The 19,735-nt window shown below is 36.9% G+C and overlaps 1 protein-coding gene and 1 pseudogene across 1 annotated transcript; one reads left to right on the top strand and one right to left on the bottom strand.

Moving 5' to 3' along the window:
- Positions 1-1,304: 1,304 nt before the first annotated feature.
- Positions 1,305-2,225, bottom strand: LOC107902368 (protein BRASSINAZOLE-RESISTANT 1-like; annotated as a pseudogene).
- Positions 2,226-9,416: 7,191 nt separating this feature from the next.
- Positions 9,417-18,762, top strand: LOC107903940 (importin-4). Its single transcript, XM_016830165.2, has 21 exons — positions 9,417-9,814; positions 9,911-10,043; positions 10,750-10,886; positions 10,989-11,034; positions 12,058-12,270; positions 12,445-12,948; positions 13,084-13,218; positions 13,441-13,656; positions 13,742-13,831; positions 13,910-14,154; positions 14,458-14,546; positions 15,156-15,196; positions 15,800-15,830; positions 15,916-16,038; positions 16,138-16,358; positions 16,433-16,528; positions 16,853-16,965; positions 17,148-17,283; positions 17,389-17,493; positions 17,760-18,031; positions 18,363-18,762. Exons 1-20 carry the CDS (start codon positions 9,540-9,542, stop codon positions 17,958-17,960), a joined length of 3,150 nt encoding a protein of 1,049 aa, XP_016685654.2. The 5' UTR covers positions 9,417-9,539; the 3' UTR covers positions 17,961-18,031; positions 18,363-18,762.
- Positions 18,763-19,735: the final 973 nt, after the last annotated feature.

Here is a 19,735-nt window from a genome sequence, read left to right as displayed (position 1 = left end):
CATGTTGGCTTTAATATTCACAATCTCCTAAATAGGTTAATTCTCCCACAACATATGAGAGAGATGCATTGATAGCCAATTGTTATGCATTGCCTTAAGGTTAATGTTGATGTTGCACTAGACTTAAACGAGCGAGTTGTTGGGTTAGAAGCCATCATGCGAGATAGAAATAGCATGGAACTTGGAGGATGCATAAGGCTACCATGCGAGTGTGCGCAAGTTATTTAGGTTATGGCTTATGCAATTTTCATGGGCTAGGAGCTTCTTCATGAAATGGGTCTTAAAAATATTATTGTTAAATTTGATAATTATCTTATATATATATATATATTTAAAAGTAATATCTTATAATTTCTAAGTTAACTCATGAAAGCTAGGTTTATCTTTATTTGCTTAATGAGGCTCAAACTTTTGTAGGTTTTTTTGATTTTATTAATTTTTTATATACCTAGATTGGCAAAGTTTGTTATCGATGTGCATCATGTCACATGGATCTTAGATGTAATGTTGAGCTTCGGTTCGTACTTGATTATTCAACTAAATTTTATAAACTTGTAATTGCGGATGTACCTTTTTAAAGAAAAAAGTTAAATATTGTCATGTTCAAAAAGAATTTGGGTAAACTACCAAAATAGTCACTTTTGTTAGCCTCAAGTTACATTCTAGTCACATATGTTAGAAATGTTACGTTTTAGTCACTTACATTATTGTGTTGTAACATTTCAGTCACTGAGATGTTAATTGTTGTTAATGGTGTAACAGTAAGCTGACGTGGCATGTTAAATCATCATTTTAAACGAAAATTTTAGGTTAAATTATGCAATTGTCCTTTTTTTGTTTTGAGCAATTTAATTTTTTTTATGTTCTTTGAGTTTTTCTTTTTTTTCTTTATTTTCCATTCTCTTCTACTTTATAAAAAAATAGAATGTCGGTAATGACAATATATCGCAAAGAAAAAAAAGAAATAAAAATACAGAACACACAGATTTTTACTTGGAAACCCTTTCGGGAAAAAAACTACGGACAGAGGAAAAAAAATTCACTATGTTGAATTCGAATGATTACAAAAGGAGTAGACTATGTCTATTTATAAGCTTGTAAAACCATATTCTAATAGGAGTGTAGTAAGATTGAAACAACTTATTCTAATCAATATCAAATAGATGGAGTTTAATAAGGTTTAAAAAACTTTATTCTAAAATAAAATAAAAGAAGTGTAGTTTATATGGATTTTACTTTTATTTTATTTTACCACTTTATTTTATTTAAATAAAGATTCGGATCACCTAATTCTAACATACTTCTTACCTAAAATTTTTTAAGGTTGGAAAAGAAAGTGGTGGTGTCACAGGGGTACTCTTAGAGATTCTGAAAGGAGGAAGAGGCGAAGGAATGGCGCTTCGAAAGAACGGAAGGAGACTAGACGAATTATTTGCAGCAACCCTAGTGGGAATGGGGAAGGAAGAGGAGGAAGGACTGACTTGACATGGACTTGGAAATGCAGAAGATAAGGGACTAGGATTTTGGGAAGAATATGGGGTAATTTTAGCTGAATTGCTTGCTATATCAATCGGAGAGGGCTTACATCCCTAAACAACAAATCCAATTAAAAACCAAAACTAATCAACAAATCAACGCTCAAGAGGATTATACAGGAAAAATAGAAGCTGATCAAGAAAATTTGTTCACAGTCCAATTAATAAAGTTTCAGTTCCAACAGTTATTGTTTTTTAAGTAAGAACTACTATTTTCATGTATGACTTTCTATTGATTTTTCCAATATTCCAAGCAATCAAACAGAAGCCAAACCAAACTGAAATAAAGCAAATCAAGTAAAAAAAAACCCAGAAAGCATAACCAAACTAAAATCAGTATGGGAACCAGATCCAACTAAATTACAACTAAAACAAAATGAGTAGAGAAGGAAAAGAGTTGCATCTTGTTTGAACAAATCTACCATTTTGCGAGTAGTGAAAAGAATAAGAGAAGGGTAAATTAGGTACCTTTCAATAAGTGGTGCCATTATCTTCAACAACCCAACCAGCCTCGACACAAAGAGCTTTGAGGACCTCGTTGTTATCACAGTGCTTGGGCAGATTATAATTTCATTAAGCTCTCAGCCCAGTATATATCTTAGCAGCGATAGCTCTTCTCCTGCTCTCCCACCTCATGTTGTTTTCTCTCTCCCTCCATGACGGCTTCCTCCTCTGTGCTGGTGCCAGCATCAACCTATCAGCTTACTGGTGTCGACTTCCTCCAGAAGTAGAAGAGAATAAAAAATAAAAAAAAATATAAAAGAAGAAAAATTAAATTACTCAAAACGAAAAATATAGATATTAATTGTATAATTTAACCTAATATTTTCATTTGAGATAATGATTTAACAGCAATTAAAGAATCAATGACTAAAATATTACAATACGATAACGTAAGTGACTAAAACGAAATATTTCAAATATAAATAACTAAAATATAACCTGAGTCAAACAAAAGTAACTATTTTAATAGTTACCAAAAGAATTTAAATACATTATATTCAAGGGCAATTTACCAGGAAAAGCCCTTTTTTTTTCAAAATTTACCGAAATGGGCCGATTTTTTGATTATTTACCGGAATGGTCCATTTTTTGGGAAATTGCGCCCACGTAAGCGCGATGTCAAGGTAACGTGGACGCGACCTTCTCCGCGCGTGAACAGTACCCCAACGGTCAAAAATATTGCCCCCCAATGGTCAAAAAAAATATAAATATCCCCCACCCCTTTATTTTTTCTCACAAACAAATCCTATCTAATTTTTCCTTTCTAATTCTCTCAATTTCCTTCCAAAATTCTCTCAATTTCCTTCCAAAATTCTCTCAAATCCATTTTTTAAAATAATTATAATTTTTTTATATTTTCATCAATGGCCGGATCATTGACTCGTCTTGATAGCAATCACATATCGGTGGAGCGAATGAAAATGGTAAGTATTAAATTTAATTTGTAATTATTATTTAAGATTTTTTTATTTATGTATTTTTAGATAATTATTAATTTATTGTTTGTTATAAAAGTCTGAAGACCGGGTATTGGAATGCCATATCCGGAATATGCATGCTCCTCCATCACCGTTAGTAGAGAACTACCTGCGAGAAGCGAGTTTTTGGCACGTGGCGACGGTAGGCCGGGGATTCAAGTTGGACCCGAAACTGATTAGTGCGTTGATCGAGAGGTGGAGACCCGAGACATACACATTTCATCTTCCATGTGGAGAGTGCACTATCACTCTAGAAGATGTCAGCATGCATTTGGGATTACCGGTGGACGGGCACCCAGTCACCGGGTCTGCCCAATCTAGCAATTGGGAGGCGGTGTGCTACGAGCTTTTGGGCACTATTCCGGAAAAAATGGATGGAGGTAAGGTCGAGATGGGCTGGTTACGTGCCACCTTCCCCGAGCCGAATGTAAATTCAACCGAAATCCAAAGAATTCGATATGCTCGATCATACATTCTTTAAATAATTGGAGGTTATCTGATGCCGGACACGTCACGGAGCCGTGTACATCTAAGGTGGCTGCTAAAACTCGTTGATTTTAGAGGAGCCGGTGAATTTAGTTGGGGGCTGCCGTCTTGGCAACATTATATAGGGAGATGTGCGGGGCGACGCGACCGAGGAGAGCAAACATCGGAGGTTGCCTGTCACTACTGCAATCATGGGCATGGTTTCGCTTTCCATTTCTACGTCCTCGAGTGAACCACCCATATACATTCCCACTTGTAACGAGGTAAATTTTATATTACATTTTTGAATTATTATGTAGATTTATACAATAAAAGTATGCTAAAAATTTATTTAATTAGGTGGAACCATCCGGCAAGTTTTCGTGGATTACCGTCTGAACTTGAAGATATATGGCTTATATAGGACCAACGGTCGGAAGCAGAAGTAAGTATTATTGCAAATAGATATTTCCATACATTCGCTAGTCGATTGATATTTAGTATTTAGTATTTAGTATTATGTATATAACTAATATTTCTATCATGTTCATATAGTTTCAATGGACACCATACGAGGATCCGACAATTCGGGTAGTAATCCCGGAAGAGTTTTTACAAAATTCGAACGCTTGGCACGTGAAAGTGGTGTTGATCAACTATGCAACCGTGGAGCCCCACTAGACAGACAGAGTGCTACAATAGTTTGGATGTAGACAACCGATTCCTGCGGACCCTGAGGAGTTTGACGAGCACCACAAAATCGACCTTCGGCTATTAGGTACGGATTGGCCTAGATACTGGTCCGAGTACACAGAAATGTAGGAAAATTGGCATGAATATCTACCAACTCAGGAAGCAATCATCGTTCCGGAGTTAGCGTGTGTTCCAGAATACATGCCATGGTTTAGGATCCATGGCAAGCCGTATTTACTTACGCCAGAGGAGAGGCAACGGCAATTACGTCTCGGAAGGGAAAGGCACGGGGCTCTAAATCCAAGACGAGAAGACTTCGAAGGCAGCCCCTCAACGAGGCCCAGACAGTCACCCGGCGCATCATCAGCGGGCATGCAATCATCGGCCCCAACGAGAGCACCGACGTAGTCACCTGACGCAGCAATTCAACAGATGATACCCACGCAACCGCCTTTCCCTATGATGCCAGGTATGTTTCCTAGCCCTTATATGTACCCTAACCCTTACATGTATCCTTTTCCGAATACTATGGCAGGTTGGAGCCAAATGCCCGGTTCAGCTCCATTTCCTGTTATGCCGAGTGGACCGTAGATATCTAGGCCAGCGGCGCAGGAGGGATCGGCTATGCCTTCGGGGAGCTCTCCTTTTTACCAATCGCCAGCAACGTATGGCTTTCAAACACCGTCGCCGTTCATGATGCAAACACCTCCACATACACTATTCTTTGAAGGTGGATTATCGTCCCAAGTCCGACAACCAGATGCCGAACCGGAAGAACCACAACCACCACCGGAGGAAGGACCACAATCAGCACCAGAGGAAGAAGAACCGTCGCCAGAAGCTAGAGGAATGAGGAATCCAGCGTGCAACCGTCGACGGCCGCCATGTGGAACCGAATCCCCCGGTCATAGACATTGATTGCCGTATTTAAATTTATTATTTGATGTAATAAAATAGAAGTTTATTTGATGTAATACGCATAGAAATTTTTTAAGAAAATTTTGATATTATTTGATATAATAAAATAAAAACCCTAAATTAATTAAAAACCCTAAACCTAACCTAAATTAACTAAAAACCATAATCTAACCTAAATTAACTAAAAACCCCAAACCTAACCTAAATTAACTAAAAACCCTAATCTAACCTAAATTAATTAAAAACCCTAAACCTAACCTAAATTAACTAAAACCCCTAATCTAACCTAAATTAATTAAAAACCCTAAACCTAACCTAAATTAACTAAAAACCCTAATCTAACCTAAATTAATTAAAAACCTTAAACCTAACCTAAATTAACTAAAAACCCTAATCTAACCTAAATTAATTAAAAACCCTAAACCTAACCTAAATTAACTAAAACCCCTAATCTAACCTAAATTAATTAAAACCCCTAAACCTAACCTAAATTAACTAAAAACCCTAATCTAACCTTAATTAATTAAAAACCCTAAACCTAACCTAAATTAACTAAAAACCCTAATCTAACCTAAATTAATTAAAAACCCTAAACCTAACCTAAATTAACTAAAAACCCTAATCTAACCTAAATTAATTAAAAACCCTAAACCTAACCTAAATTAACTAAAAACCCTAATCTAACCTAAATTAATTAAAAACCCTAAAACTAACCTAAATTAACTAAAAACCCTAACCCTAACCTAAATTAATTAAAAACCCTAAACTAACTTAAAATTTTTTTGGCTTAATAATTTTACATATTTTGAACACTTTAATAACCATTAACACAATTTTTGGACTTAATAATTTGAGATTATTTGATAAATTTTACTAACCATTAAGAAAAAATTTTTGGCTTAATAATTTTACATAATGTTAGATCTGGTAAAATGTTTTGACTGGTACTAACAATTAAGAAATTAAACTAATTTGATAATTTTACTAACAATTTATACAATTATCAATTAATAATTGAAGAAAATATATTTTTTTCTAAAATTACATTCAGCTATTGTGATTAGGGCATGATCGACTTGTATGGCCTGGGTTCCTACACCATTCGCACAACTTCTGCTGACTGGATGTTTCTCGGATATCCATATTGTTTCATATTCTAGTGGAGCAAGGTCGACCCTTTGGTTTGCGATGCAATTCTCTATCCGGTAACAGCTTAAAAGGAGCAAGAGATACGGGCAGCCACTTATGTTCATCTATGACCGGTGGGAAAACATGTCTCCAAATGTTGTACATGTTTTCTAGTTTGTACACTTCGTCCACATAACTCATTGGATCCAGACGAAGTTTCTCGCAAGCTGCAATAACATGAGCACATGGATAACGAAGTGCATCAAACTTCCCACAGTCACAAGTCCTATTTCGCAAGTGTACACGATACTGCCCGCCAACAACACCTTGGTGCGGTCTGTCAAACTCCGTCACGCGAAACCATAAATTGTCTCGATCGTGACACACTATGTGCATGATGTTTGCCCTCGCCTTCGCCTTGTTAATTTCTTGAACTACCTTACTGCACCATACATGGCCACCCTGCATCTGGCCAGCATAAGTTGCTGCTCGCTTTGGAAATAGCGCCGCAAAACGGAAATGTCTCTCACACAACCGATATTATCGGTAGATGGCGCGTTCCTTTAAGAACAGAATTTATGCATTCAGCCAGGTTCGACGTCATATGGCCATATCGTAGGCCTCCATCGTATGCTTGTGTCCACTGTTCGAAACGTATGTTACAAAGATAGTCTGCCTCTTCTCCATTTTGGGATCGTAAAATTGCCAACATCTCCTAAAAACGATCTTTATTTATTTCATACCCTGCCAATTGGAAGATAATAGCGAATATTTTATACCACTTCTACCAATAAAACTAATTCAAATTGACAAATGAAATAATACAGTTATAAACTAAATACCCATGTTGATCACTTGTCGTCGTTCGCTCTTGGATGGATATTGCCTGTAGTAGTTCGAAGCAACGTGTCTTAGGCAATAATTATGGTGTGTGCGCTGCCACAAGCTTCCCTCTCGATCAAATGCAGCTAGTATACCGGTGCCCCGATCTGAAATAACATAGATATCAGGTTGGGGGCAGACATGCCTCCTTAATCTAGAGAGAAAGAAATCCCAGTCATCAGATGACTCCCCGGTGTTATTGCAAATGCAATTGGAAGAATTCTCCCAGCGCCGTCCTGTGCCACTGCAACCAATAGCCGATGAGTATACCTACCGAACATGAAGGTACCGTCAATTTGTACCAACAGCTTGCAGTATGGAAATGCGTCTCGGCATTGCTTAAAGGTCCAAAATAGGCGTTTGAACACTTGACATCCACGTAGCAATCGGCCGTTGTAGTACGCATGTTCCGTTTCAAGGTCTGTGATGGCACCTGGGACGTATCTCTCTAGCACTTGACCCCACTGCCATACTTCATTATATGAGGCGTCCCACCCACTATGCATCTTTTCCAACGCCTTTTGCTTAGCTATCCAAGCATTGTGGTAAGAGGGCGTATACCCCATTTGGCTACGGATATTGGCAATTATCACCGGCACTGAAGTCCTGGGATCTGCTTTTATCGTGGGCATTATCAAGCTGGCTAACATAGCTGAATCCATTTTGGGATGATATTGTGAAACACCTACAGAGGGAGTACATTAGATAATGCAACATTGCTAAATAAAATTATTATTCAGATACATTCAATCCTGTACCTGCAGCACATGTATGTGGACCTTTGTACTTTTTTATGTCCCACAACCCCGTCCTTTTCCTTAACGAGGCGACGATTTTCCATGAACATGTGCCGTATTGCACCGCACACTTCGCCTCAAACTTATCAGATTTTGATTTAACGACGTGGTAATTAACGTCGTTTTTTATGCTATGCTGTTTCAAAGCACCAATAAAACTATCCTTGTTGGTAAACTAGTTACCAACTTCAAGTTCATCGAAATCTACCCCCGAACTTGTACGATAGCGTAACCGGTGTGGTAGATCTGGAAACTCTAACGCATCATCTGCTGACAGATCGACATTATGCATGTGGGCTGGAGGTGAGTATGCTCTGAATCGTGGATTTTCTTCATATCTGAACTCCTTTCAGCATCTTCACCTTCTGTTGGAATAGGCTCAGGTTCAGAAAATAATCCCACTTCTGCACCATCCGGCCCGGGCTCTCGAGGTGGATCCACATCGGAGTCATCTTCTAACCCACAATCATCTGCAGCGTACGACATCCCCTCACCGGTTGACGTCGTAGGTAGTACGTCATCCCTTCTTCTGGGCATTTGATAACGTCCTCAATTGGATGTAGATTGCCATCCACTAGAACTTGACGTAGTTCCTCAGTACGTATTTCCAGCATCAAACGTTGAGCCACCGACGTACATGTCCCATCCACCAACAGAGTGTCTTGCGGGAGATGTGCATTCGACACCTCTACCGAACATGGGCTGTTCCGTATTTTATAACCCGTTAACCGAGTGTCGGCTAGAGGTCGTGTATACATCTCGAACACCGGACGGAATTACATCAGTTGACGATGTAAATTATACATATAACTCAATATAAGTTGCTCCACTAGCAAGATGAGTCTGAACCATTGCCTCCAAGCTACGAGCACCTTTTATGTCGAACGAGTCATATGTCACCGGATCAACACAAGAACAAAATCGATACGTGATTGACAGAACTTTCATTGGCGTCGTTCCGAAGATTTTACGCCTAATTCTTTTACGAAGTTCTGTCAAATCTATGTTCTGGTTAAATGACAGTCGCACCGTATTCTCCGACAAAAAGACAACACCATTCTCGGTGTGGCAAACCTCACCATCGTAGTAAATAACAGCACTAATACGTTCACTCATTTTGAAACTCTAACTTTCTTAGGCTCTCTAAATTGTTTCTGCTATGACTTATGCATTCTAAGAACATTTTCTGCCTAATTTATAGCCTCAGCCCAAACTTGCTACTGTAGCAAAATCGCGTCCACGAGGGCGCGATTTCACAATTTCTTCTCAAATAGCATCCTTGTAGAAATGATTTTATACTATTTGCTCAGAAAAATCAGAAAAAAAATTATTTCTTACATGACCTACTGTAGCAAAATCGCGTCCACGAGGGCGCGATTTCACAATTTCTTCTCAAATAGCATCCTGGTAGAAGCGATTTTATACTATTTGACCAGAGACGTCAACTCGAAATAATTTATTTCGGGACCCTTAAACCCTAAAAAGCCTGCACCCTAAACCCTAAAAGCCAAAAAACCCAAACATCAAATCAACGCAAAAACCCTTCACCATATTCAGCTGCAGCCTCCGCAGTAGGGTTTACTATCATTTCCCTTTCTACCATCTCCAATTCCTCCAACTCAAACTCAAGCGAGACAACGATGGCACAATCCCTAGAACTGTTGTTGATTCAATTCTTAATGCCAGACAACGATGCAAGGAGGCAAGCGGAGGATCAAATTAAGCGGCTGGCGAAGGATCCGCAAGTCGTTCCGGCTCTCGTTCAGCACCTTCGCACCGCCAAGACTCCCAACGTCCGTCAGCTCGCCGCAGTTCTCCTAAGGAAGAAGATCACTGGACACTGGGCTAAGCTCGCTCCTCAGGTTAAGCAACTTGTCAAGCAGTCCCTCATTGAAAGCATCACAATGGAACATAGGTTTATTATTGGAATTCACTTTTTTTATTATTTCTTTATTGCTTTTGATCTCCAATTGGAATTGAAATCGATTTTCGGTGGCTTGATTTTTGACAGTCCACCAGTGAGGCGAGCCAGCGCGAATGTAGTGAGTATAGTTGCGAAATACGCTGTTCCAGCCGGAGAATGGCCTGATCTGCTGCCGTTTCTGTTTCAGTGTAGTCAAAGTCCACAGGAAGATCATAGAGAAGTAATATTTTGATTTATGTTTTCGGGAAAGTTGGCTCTGTTGCATTGCTAAAAACTTCACCATTTAGTAGGATCAACAAATCCATGACTTTTGGAAGTAATCAAGAAAGTCTTTTTTTTTATGTGTTCAATTATGCAATTTATGCCAAAATTGATATCTGAAGCGCTTCTTTCAAAGTCCAATTTACCAAATGCAATCTAGCGAATAAATATTAGTTAATACAAGCTTATAGTAAATGATGTTATTTGCTCATCATACTTATCAGTAGAAAAAGAGTGAAAATGCATATTTTATGCACAATAATAGAAATATCAATTTGCTGCATTTCATACAAGTGTAACAAAGTAGTTAGCATGAAGGGTTCTTTGATTGGTATAATGCATGTTATCTTAAGTTTAAGTTTAAATTGAATGACACAGTTTTTTTGGTGCTCTGATAGGCCAAGAAAACTTCTTGTGACATGAAGCCATTTATAGGATCTTCATCTAGTTTATCATGACATATTAACTTCCCTGAATGGACATCTGTGCTTGCATGCTGTTGTAGTCAATCACGTCTTCCTATTTGTGTCATTTTGGCCTGATACTGGACCTTGCATGTTATCAGCTTTCTTTAGATAGCATCTCTCATATCTCGTGTCCTCCAGTTCATGCCATTTCCATTTTATGGACTAACAAATGTATCTGTCTGCTTCTGGTGATATAAGGTGGCTTTGATCCTTTTCAGCTCTTTGACTGAAACAATTGGGAGCACCTTTAGACCTCATTTTGCAGACCTGCAAGCACTTCTGCTCAAGTGCTTGCAGGATGAGACAAGCAATCGTGTCAGAGTTGCTGCCCTAAAGTAACCTTTTTCCCCTCGTGATACTTTATTGCTGATCTTCTTGGTTGTTAGGAAATAACTTTTGGGGGTTTGTTTACATGATTTACACATTTTTTTTGCCAGGGCAGTGGGATCATTTCTTGAATTCACAAATGATGGGGCTGAAGTGGTGAGTTCTGTACTTTTTCTCAACTGTAAATTCTCCCTTTTTCAATAATGATATCATATCTTTCCATTTCATACTATTTTATAGCTAAGCACCTGGTTATCTTTTGATTATGCAGACTGTTTTAAGTGTGTGTCGCAAAGATGTTTGTTTCCACTGCTAGGTGAATTTTTTTTGCGAATGTGTTCCTTTGCTTTTGCGTTTCCAAGATAGAATACGGGTTTCAAAAGGACTAATTTGTGTTTATCCGGGAAAGTATATTTGCTAATTGGAATCTTCTATAGGAATTAAGTTTCTAAATGGCATTGTATGAAACTTATATATTTAAGACAAGAGATTCAGTTGATGAACTCAGGTTTATTCTATTACTTTTACACACCTTTTGGTGAAGGACTACCATTCTTGAAAAGATTATAAAGCACCAGATTTGATATAAGTCACCAGAGAGGTGAAGGCAAAAGATAGATGGAAGTATGGATGTCTCTTGCACTTTGTTTGGGAGATTTTGTAATGAGAAGGGAATCGGGAAGGTGAACTTCCTTTTTGATTGGGGGAATCTGAAAGTATATGATCCCAAAATTTTGAATTTGTGCATGCGGCCCTAGCCTTTTTCTAAAAAAAATCGAAACTGAAGCCAACCAGTTTGTTTAAATTTTATTGATGAAAATTTAAGTAAATAAATTTTGGTCATAATGCATGTAACTTTGAACAACTGATTTTTTGTTAATGCTTAGTTGGGTGGACTTGAGTGCTATCCCCCTCCCCTCCTGTTTCCTATCCATGTAGCAGAAAATGATCCTTTATATGCTTTTTCAGTGTGCAACTGTTTGGCAATGTAAGGTCTGTTTAGTGGTTGGTTTTGTTTTAACTAGTTACCATTTTCATAATGGTCTTCCATTAATCTTATTCTAAGGAATATATTACTCCTTAGCGGTTGTTTGTTTGCGCTTTAACAGTTTTTATGCAAGTTCTAATAGAAAAGAACAAGGTCCAGCAATTGACAATGCAAGTTCTATTACCATGCAGGTCAAGTTTCGGGAATTCATTCCTAGCATTTTAAATGTATCAAGACAATGCCTTTCTGCTGGTGAGGAGGATGTTGCTATTATTGCTTTTGAAATTTTTGATGAGCTTATTGAGTCTCCTGCTCCTCTTCTTGGCGATTCTGTTAAATCCATTGTCCAGTTCTCTCTTGAAGTTAGTTCAAACCAGAATTTGGAATCTAATACTCGCCACCAGGTGCAAAAGATGGTTCCTTTCCTAATTATTTTTACTTTGATAATTTTAAGTATTAGCTATTGTTAATTAATCATCATGTGCAATTCTTTCATAGGCTATGCCTTTGGTCCATTATTGTGATGCCTTTGTTTTTGGTTTCATGCTCTGCATCTTTACTTTTGTTCAATTTGTCAGGCTATTCAAATAATTTCGTGGCTAGCTAAGTACAAAGCCAATTCCCTAAAAAAGCAGAAGCTGGTCGCATCTATTCTGCAAGTAATGTGCCCTTTGCTAGCAGAATCATCCAATGAGGATGAAGATGATGATCTTGCTCCTGATCGAGCTGCAGCAGAAGTTATTGACACAATGGCCATGAATCTCTCTAAGCATGTATTTCCTCTTGTGTTTGAGTTTGCTTCTGTAAGCAGTCAGAATGCAAATCCGAAGTTTAGGGAGGCTTCTGTCACAGCATTAGGTATTGTTTCAGAGGGTTGTGCAGAGCTGATGAAGGATAAGTTGGAGCCTGTTCTTCAGATTGTTTTAGGAGCATTGAGGGACCCAGAGCAAATGGTTAGGGGGGCTGCCTCTTTTGCATTGGGCCAATTCGCAGAACATTTGCAGCCTGAAATTATCTCTCATTATGCTAGTGTTCTTCCATGCATTCTCGCAGCTCTGGAGGATGTCTCTGATGAAGTGAAGGTACATAAAAAAGAAAGCTTTTTAAGTTTTGGTATAGCCACTCTTTAGTTGTTTGTACTTACATGCATGCCTGCATGTTAATGTTTGTTTTTAAAATTCTGTAATATTTACAAGCAGTACATACTTTTTATACAGGAAAAGTCATATTACGCTTTGGCGGCTTTTTGTGAAGATATGGGCATGGAAATTCTGCCTTTTCTTGATCCTCTAATGGGAAAGCTACTGGCCGCCCTCCAAAATAGTTCCCGCAATTTGCAAGAAACATGCATGGTAAGCAAATATGCTCTATTATCTTTCTTTGAACTGAAGAGGAAAGAAAACTTGAACATACAAATGCAGAATCCTGGGCTGATATTCACAGGTCAATTTGTGACTTGATGATGAAATAATTTTACTTATATGATTGAACTCTTCAAAGTTCTAACAGCGAGTTTGATACAATTGCAGATTTTAATTCTGTAATATATATTTATTTGTTAATACTTGGTGCAGTCTGCAATTGGTTCCGTTGCAGCTGCTGCTAAGCAAGCTTTCATTCCATATGCTGAAAGGGTTCTGGAGATGATGAAAGTATTCATGGTTCTTACCAATGATGAGGATTTGCGTGCCCGGGCAAGAGCTACAGAGCTTGTTGGAATTGTTGCAATGTCTGTTGGAAGAGCAAGGATAGAGCAAATTTTACCTGCTTTTGTAGAAGCTGCAATATCTGTAATTTCACTGCCATTTTCTTCTAAGCATCTTCAAATGAATATGATCTCGTAGATTTGTTGAATTATGTTTGCTATCACCTCAGGGTTTTGGTTTAGAATTCAGTGAGCTTCGGGAGTACACTCATGGGTTCTTCAGCAATGTTGCAGAAATTATGGCTGATGGCTTTGTGAAGGTGTGAATGGGTTTCAATTAAATTTCTGTTGTCCTTTGCTTGGTGCCTATATTCATGTTAATTTTATTTTGTGAGCAGTATCTTCCCCATGTTGTACCCCTAGCATTTTCATCCTGCAACCTTGACGATGGGTCTGCAGTAGACATTGATGAGTCTGATGATGAGAATATTAATGGTTTTGGTGAAGTCTCATCAGATGATGAAGCTCATGATGAACCAAGAGTTAGAAATATCAGTATAAGAACAGGGGTATTGGATGAAAAGGCTGCTGCAACTCAAGCTCTTGGCTTATTTGCTCAGCATACAAAAAGCTCTTTTGCTCCGTATCCTTTATATCATTTTATTTATTTATTTATTTATTGACCATAACATTTTATTTCTGATATTAGGTTCTAATCCGATACTGGGCTGGATTTAGTCTTCTAAAATTTGACTATATACTTTCAAAAAGGATTTCAGTTATGATAGTAAAAGTTTGGCTTTCAAATTTTAGACCACACAACATTTTAAAAATGAATTAGAACTCACATATTGTTTAGATTCTTTAGTGGCCTGCCCCTAAGTGTAAATGGAAATAGAAAAAATGGTGGTTTCCTATCTACTCTGACTTCTTTAATTGTTCTAAGCTATATGGAGGAATCACTGAAGATTTTGGAGAGACATTCTGGTTATTTTCATGAAGATGTTCGGCTTCAGGCAATCATTGCTTTGAAACGTGAGTACCAACTACATGCTTGTATCTGGATTATGTACCTCCTATCTTATATTATCAACATTTTTGGTTATCATAGATGGAAAGAAATTGATTATTGCTGTCCTTGATAGTTACTCTTATATTAAAAAAGCCACCGTCTACAGCAATTAATTTGTCTTCTGTTCTGGAAAGTAATCGTTTTAGCCTTTGGCCTGCTATCATGGCTCCATCGACAAACTCTCACCCCCTCTCTTCCCCTTAAAAGATGAACATACTAGAACCTAATGATGCCCGTCACCATGATGATCTGGGAGGGAGGGAGAGGGAACTATCATGCAAAAAGAAAATGAAGTGCCCCTGTGGTAGGCGTAATTCTTTTGCATGTCTGGAGAAACTCTTGATTATGTTAAAATTTGGAGTAGGATGCTGATTTGCTGAGACTGAACATTTAGTTTCTTGCTTCTGTTGAAGCGACTGTTGTTTCCATTGTATGCAATATTAAATCTTATTGCATTTGGATTGTGTACAGGTTGACCAGCTTCATGAGTTTAATAGTAATTAACTCTTACATTGATATATTCATCATATGCAAATCTCACGGTTAACTTTTGTCCTTGATTGAAATTGCAGATATTTTAACAGCAGCACATGCTATCTTTCAGTGCCAGAATGTGAGTTATATTGGCTTTATTTGTTTTCTTTCCTTTCTCTGCTTTTTTTCATTGACATCTCTGGTGGAATATTCTCTTAGTTTCTGCCTGCTGGAATGCAGGAAAATAAGGGTCAGAACAGAGGGGTGGGTAAATGTTCTGGTTGTCAAGTTTTCCGTATAATGATTAATGCTCATGGAATATGAATGAATAAATTTACTTTCATGTGATCTGACCATTATTGTGGGTTTGATTTGTGCTGGATATTTATCCATTCCAATGAAGTTTGAAATTTTGTATGTTAAACTTGGCTGCCTTTGAGCACAAATATTTTTTTCACTGAATACACCCAACTGCCCTTCACTTAGGCTTTTAGTTATTGAAGCCCCTCTGTTAGATTGGTAAATTTGTTTTATGAGTTAATTGGTTTGAGAAACTGCACATGTACATGCAGGTACATGATCTTTTTCCCAGAATAGCGTGTACCTAAACTGACATAGACTACTGACAGTCAGACAGTAGCACATGCATGCAAATATGTACATATAAATGTATTATGCATGGATACATGGTGAATAGTGACCTCAGACTGCTGATATGAGTTTAATGTTTTCTGCTGTGCAGGATGGGTCGGTGAAGGCGAAAGAAGTTCTTGGTATTAACATAAAATCTTTTACTTCTATGTTTCCCCTGGTTTGCAATTGGTAATAGAGTTCTGATTAAGCTCATTGATTTTGTAGATATGGTGATGAATATCTATATCAAGACCATGACTGAAGACGATGACAGGGAAGTTGTTGCCAATGCTTGTATGAGCATAGCTGATATTATCAAGGATTATGGTTATATGGCATTAGAACCTTGTAAGTAGTTCACTGCTTCCTGTTGGGAATCTTCAGTGCAAAAATCTTTCAGATGTGGAAATATTTATTGTGAATTTCATTCCCATTTATTTGGTTCAGATATGTCTCGGCTTGTGGATGCAACTTTGACTTTGCTTCGAGAGGAATCAGCTTGTCAGCAATTAGAGAATGGGAGTGATATTGATGATGAGGATGATACTGAACATGATGAAATTCTTATGGATGCAGTTTCGGACCTTTTACCTGCATTTGCTAAGTCAATGGGTTATCACTTTGCTCCTATATTTGCAAAACTATTTGAACCTTTGATGAAATTTGCGGTGGGTATAATTGTCAAGTATGAAGTTATGATTTCTATAATTAGCAATTTATATTTGTTTGTTGGCAAGTGCAGAAAGCTTCACGTCCTCCACAAGATCGAACTATGGTGGTTGCTTGTCTTGCTGAAGTTGCACAGGACATGGGTGCTCCAATTGCAAGCTATATTGATGTAATTTAATCATAACGTTCAATTGTTTAGGCTTTATTTGGTTCTCACTTTTGTTATGTGCTTTTTGTTGCCTAAAAGGCTGCTATAGGACAAACATGAAGCATAGGGAGAAAAATGTTGACTAAAGTCTTTTAAAATAATAACAAAATGCAATAGCAATTTTAAAATAATTGGTCTGTAGAAAAACCTTGCATTTTGTTATAAAATTTACTTTTTAAGTATTAGTTGTTGAATAGTATTTAGTTTTTTACATGAAAAGTATTTAGTATCTTTGTTGGTTTTCAGATATGCTGCAGTTTACTAAAACTTTTTTCTGTGTTTCAGAGACTGATGCCCCTAGTGCTTAAAGAGTTAGCTTCGCCATCAGCAACAAATAGAAGGAATGCTGCATTTTGTGCTGGAGAGCTGGCCAAAAATGGAGGAGAGACAACTTTGAAGTATCCTTTTTCTGCACTTGCCCCTCCTTGCTCTCCTCTCTTCCTTTATTTCTATGTTTCGAGTGTCATGCAGACTTTGGAGACTATTTTTTACCCATCAAAACTCATTACCTATTATGTCATTGTTTTATGTATTCTCCACAATTTTCATGCCTTTAGTTTTTTCCTGTCATCAATTATAGATGTTACAATGATATATTGCGTGGGCTTTACCCATTATTTGGGGAATCAGAGCCAGATGATGCTGTCAGGGATAATGCAGCTGGTGCTGTTGCAAGGATGATAATGGTGCATCCACAATCCATCCCTTTGAACCAGGTTAATCTCGTCTGTTTCCAATTTCTCTTTGTTCTACAACATCACCCTGCCCTCTCCATATCTGATGTTCTGTTTTTATCTTTATATCTTGGTTACATTTCTCAGGTTCTTCCTGTTTTTCTGAGAGTTCTTCCATTGAAAGAAGATCACGAAGAGTCCATGGCTGTTTATAATTGTGTCTCTATGCTTGTCTTGTCATCTAACCCCCAGGTATTTTTCTACTTACCACGACTGCAAACTTGCTGAAATTAATACTAATGTGAATTTGGAGTCTGTGAACTGGAATGCATCTGTTAAGCATACCTTCAGTGTTAATCCTGAGCCAGGATCAAAGCTCTATTTCTAGAGAACTTGTGCGCTTGGCTTTCCCTGAAGATAAAAACAAACCCTGATTTTACCATGACCGCAATTTTAGAGAGACTGTTAAAAGTGCATCTTTTATTGATTGTGGTTTCCCACTTGTGCACGTGAAACAGATACTCTCTCATGTACCTGAGTTGGTAAATATTTTCGCTCAAGTTCTGGTATCTCCAGCTGAAACTCCAGAAGTTAAAGCTCAAGTAGGAGGGGCATTTTCTCACCTACTTTCAGTTTACGGACAAGAGATGCAACCCTTACTAAGCAACCTTCCACCCGCACATGCTAATGCCCTCGCTGCATTTGTCCCTAACAGCTGATATCTGATCACTTAAGCTCTAAATGTTTCTTTGTCAAGGAGAATGATCTATCCCTATTGTTTTGCTGAGAGGTAAGATCTGAATCACTTGGATTTGGTTCATTTTCCGCATCATGTTTGACATGTAGGAAAAAAAAATACTATTCATGGAGCTGGCCTTGACATTATCATGAACAATTGTCATGCTACTGATTCTTCAAAAAAACCCTATACATTAACCTAAACAATTTACCCGTACATATATGCATGTTTGTATATAGATATCCATATGGATATATGCATTCTTTTCTTGGTCTTTTATGATTTTATCCATATGGGTGACTTGAAACCTGAATGATCTAGAGAACTTGTCAGGATCTAGTATTCTATCTAGATATTTTATCATTGATACTTCTCATTGCAGGTATTTGTTCGTACTCTGTCCAATTCCAGCGACGCCTTCATTTTCTGGTTTGAAGCTGCTGCTTGTCTTATTTTTCTTTGATGAGCATACATGTGCATCTGCATCTACGTCTGCCATGGCGATGTAAAAGTGTTTTTCTTGAACCATTTGTTTTTTTTCTTTCATGATATTGATTATTTTTTTATTCAAAGAAAAAAAGTTTGAATCCTATATAATAGGGTAGTATGTTTTGTTCTGAGGTTGGGTGATCATGGTTGGTTTATAAGGGTTTTTCGTTCCCAAAGTTTGTGCCTTTTGTTTGTATAGGACGATAAATCTTTTGTTTTTTCAACATTATGTATAAATTATAAAAATCTACATTTTTTTAAAATTTTTTAAATGAATTTGGTGGTTGAATCAATGATTTGTTAGATCTCATCTTCCTCTTTCCCCTTCTTTGAGAAGCGTTTTGGAATTTATGTTATTCCAATTATTCATTTTTTTTTAAAAAGTATTTGTGTTTCATGTCCATCACATATGTACGCAAGAGTATAGAAACACAACAATAATACATGAAAAAGCTCCAAACTGAAAAAATGATACTACTTGTGTCATAGGCATTTTTGCATCTGAATATTTGATTTTCACATCTAAATTTGAGTTATTTCTAGTTGTGGTATTTTGATCATCTTTTGTAGGTATTCATGTTCGTATATCTAGGCCTTAGTATAAATAGGAAAATAACTCTCTAAATAAAAAGAAAATTGATAGTATTTGTGTCAGACATTCGTATCTGTTATTCATATATAAAAAATTAATCGAAATCAATCAAATTCGATTAGATTTGGTTAGATATTATGGTTTCTGGTTTGTAAGTTCTTTTATAAAAATTTAAGCTTATCTAAGTAAGAAATCAGAATAACTAGCCAGTCAAATTGATAACTATTGGTTCGATTGGCTCTATTTGGTTCTATAATTTGTTGGGTTTATTTGATTTTTGAAATTATAATCACAAAGCAACCAAGATTTGGTGATAAATCTTACACCAAATAAATTTTTGAAGAGTTAGGTTAATATCAAATAAGTTTTTATTTCTAAATTTATATGAAATTAATGTTAAATAACTTTTGTTCTGAAATAAAACTATTATTTTTATGAGAAGTAAATTATTTATGAGCCGAGTTACGTCATAACAAGTAATTTATTTATAAAACTAAATTTTTTGTTTAAAAATACAAATTTATTTGATATAATTTTTCTCATAATCTAATTGTCTTTAATTCTATTTTGGTCATTTAACTGTTAATTTTTTTAATTACTTACTTTTTAGAAATCAAATATTTCAGTCATCCTCCCATTAGTTACCATTATATGAGTGAAACAAAACTAATGTG

Source organism: Gossypium hirsutum, chromosome D05, assembly GCF_007990345.1.
Source record: "Gossypium hirsutum isolate 1008001.06 chromosome D05, Gossypium_hirsutum_v2.1, whole genome shotgun sequence".
Taxonomy (NCBI): Eukaryota; Viridiplantae; Streptophyta; class Magnoliopsida; order Malvales; family Malvaceae; genus Gossypium; species Gossypium hirsutum.
Note: the sequence above shows the minus strand (reverse complement) of the source record. Positions and strands in the feature narration are given on the sequence as shown.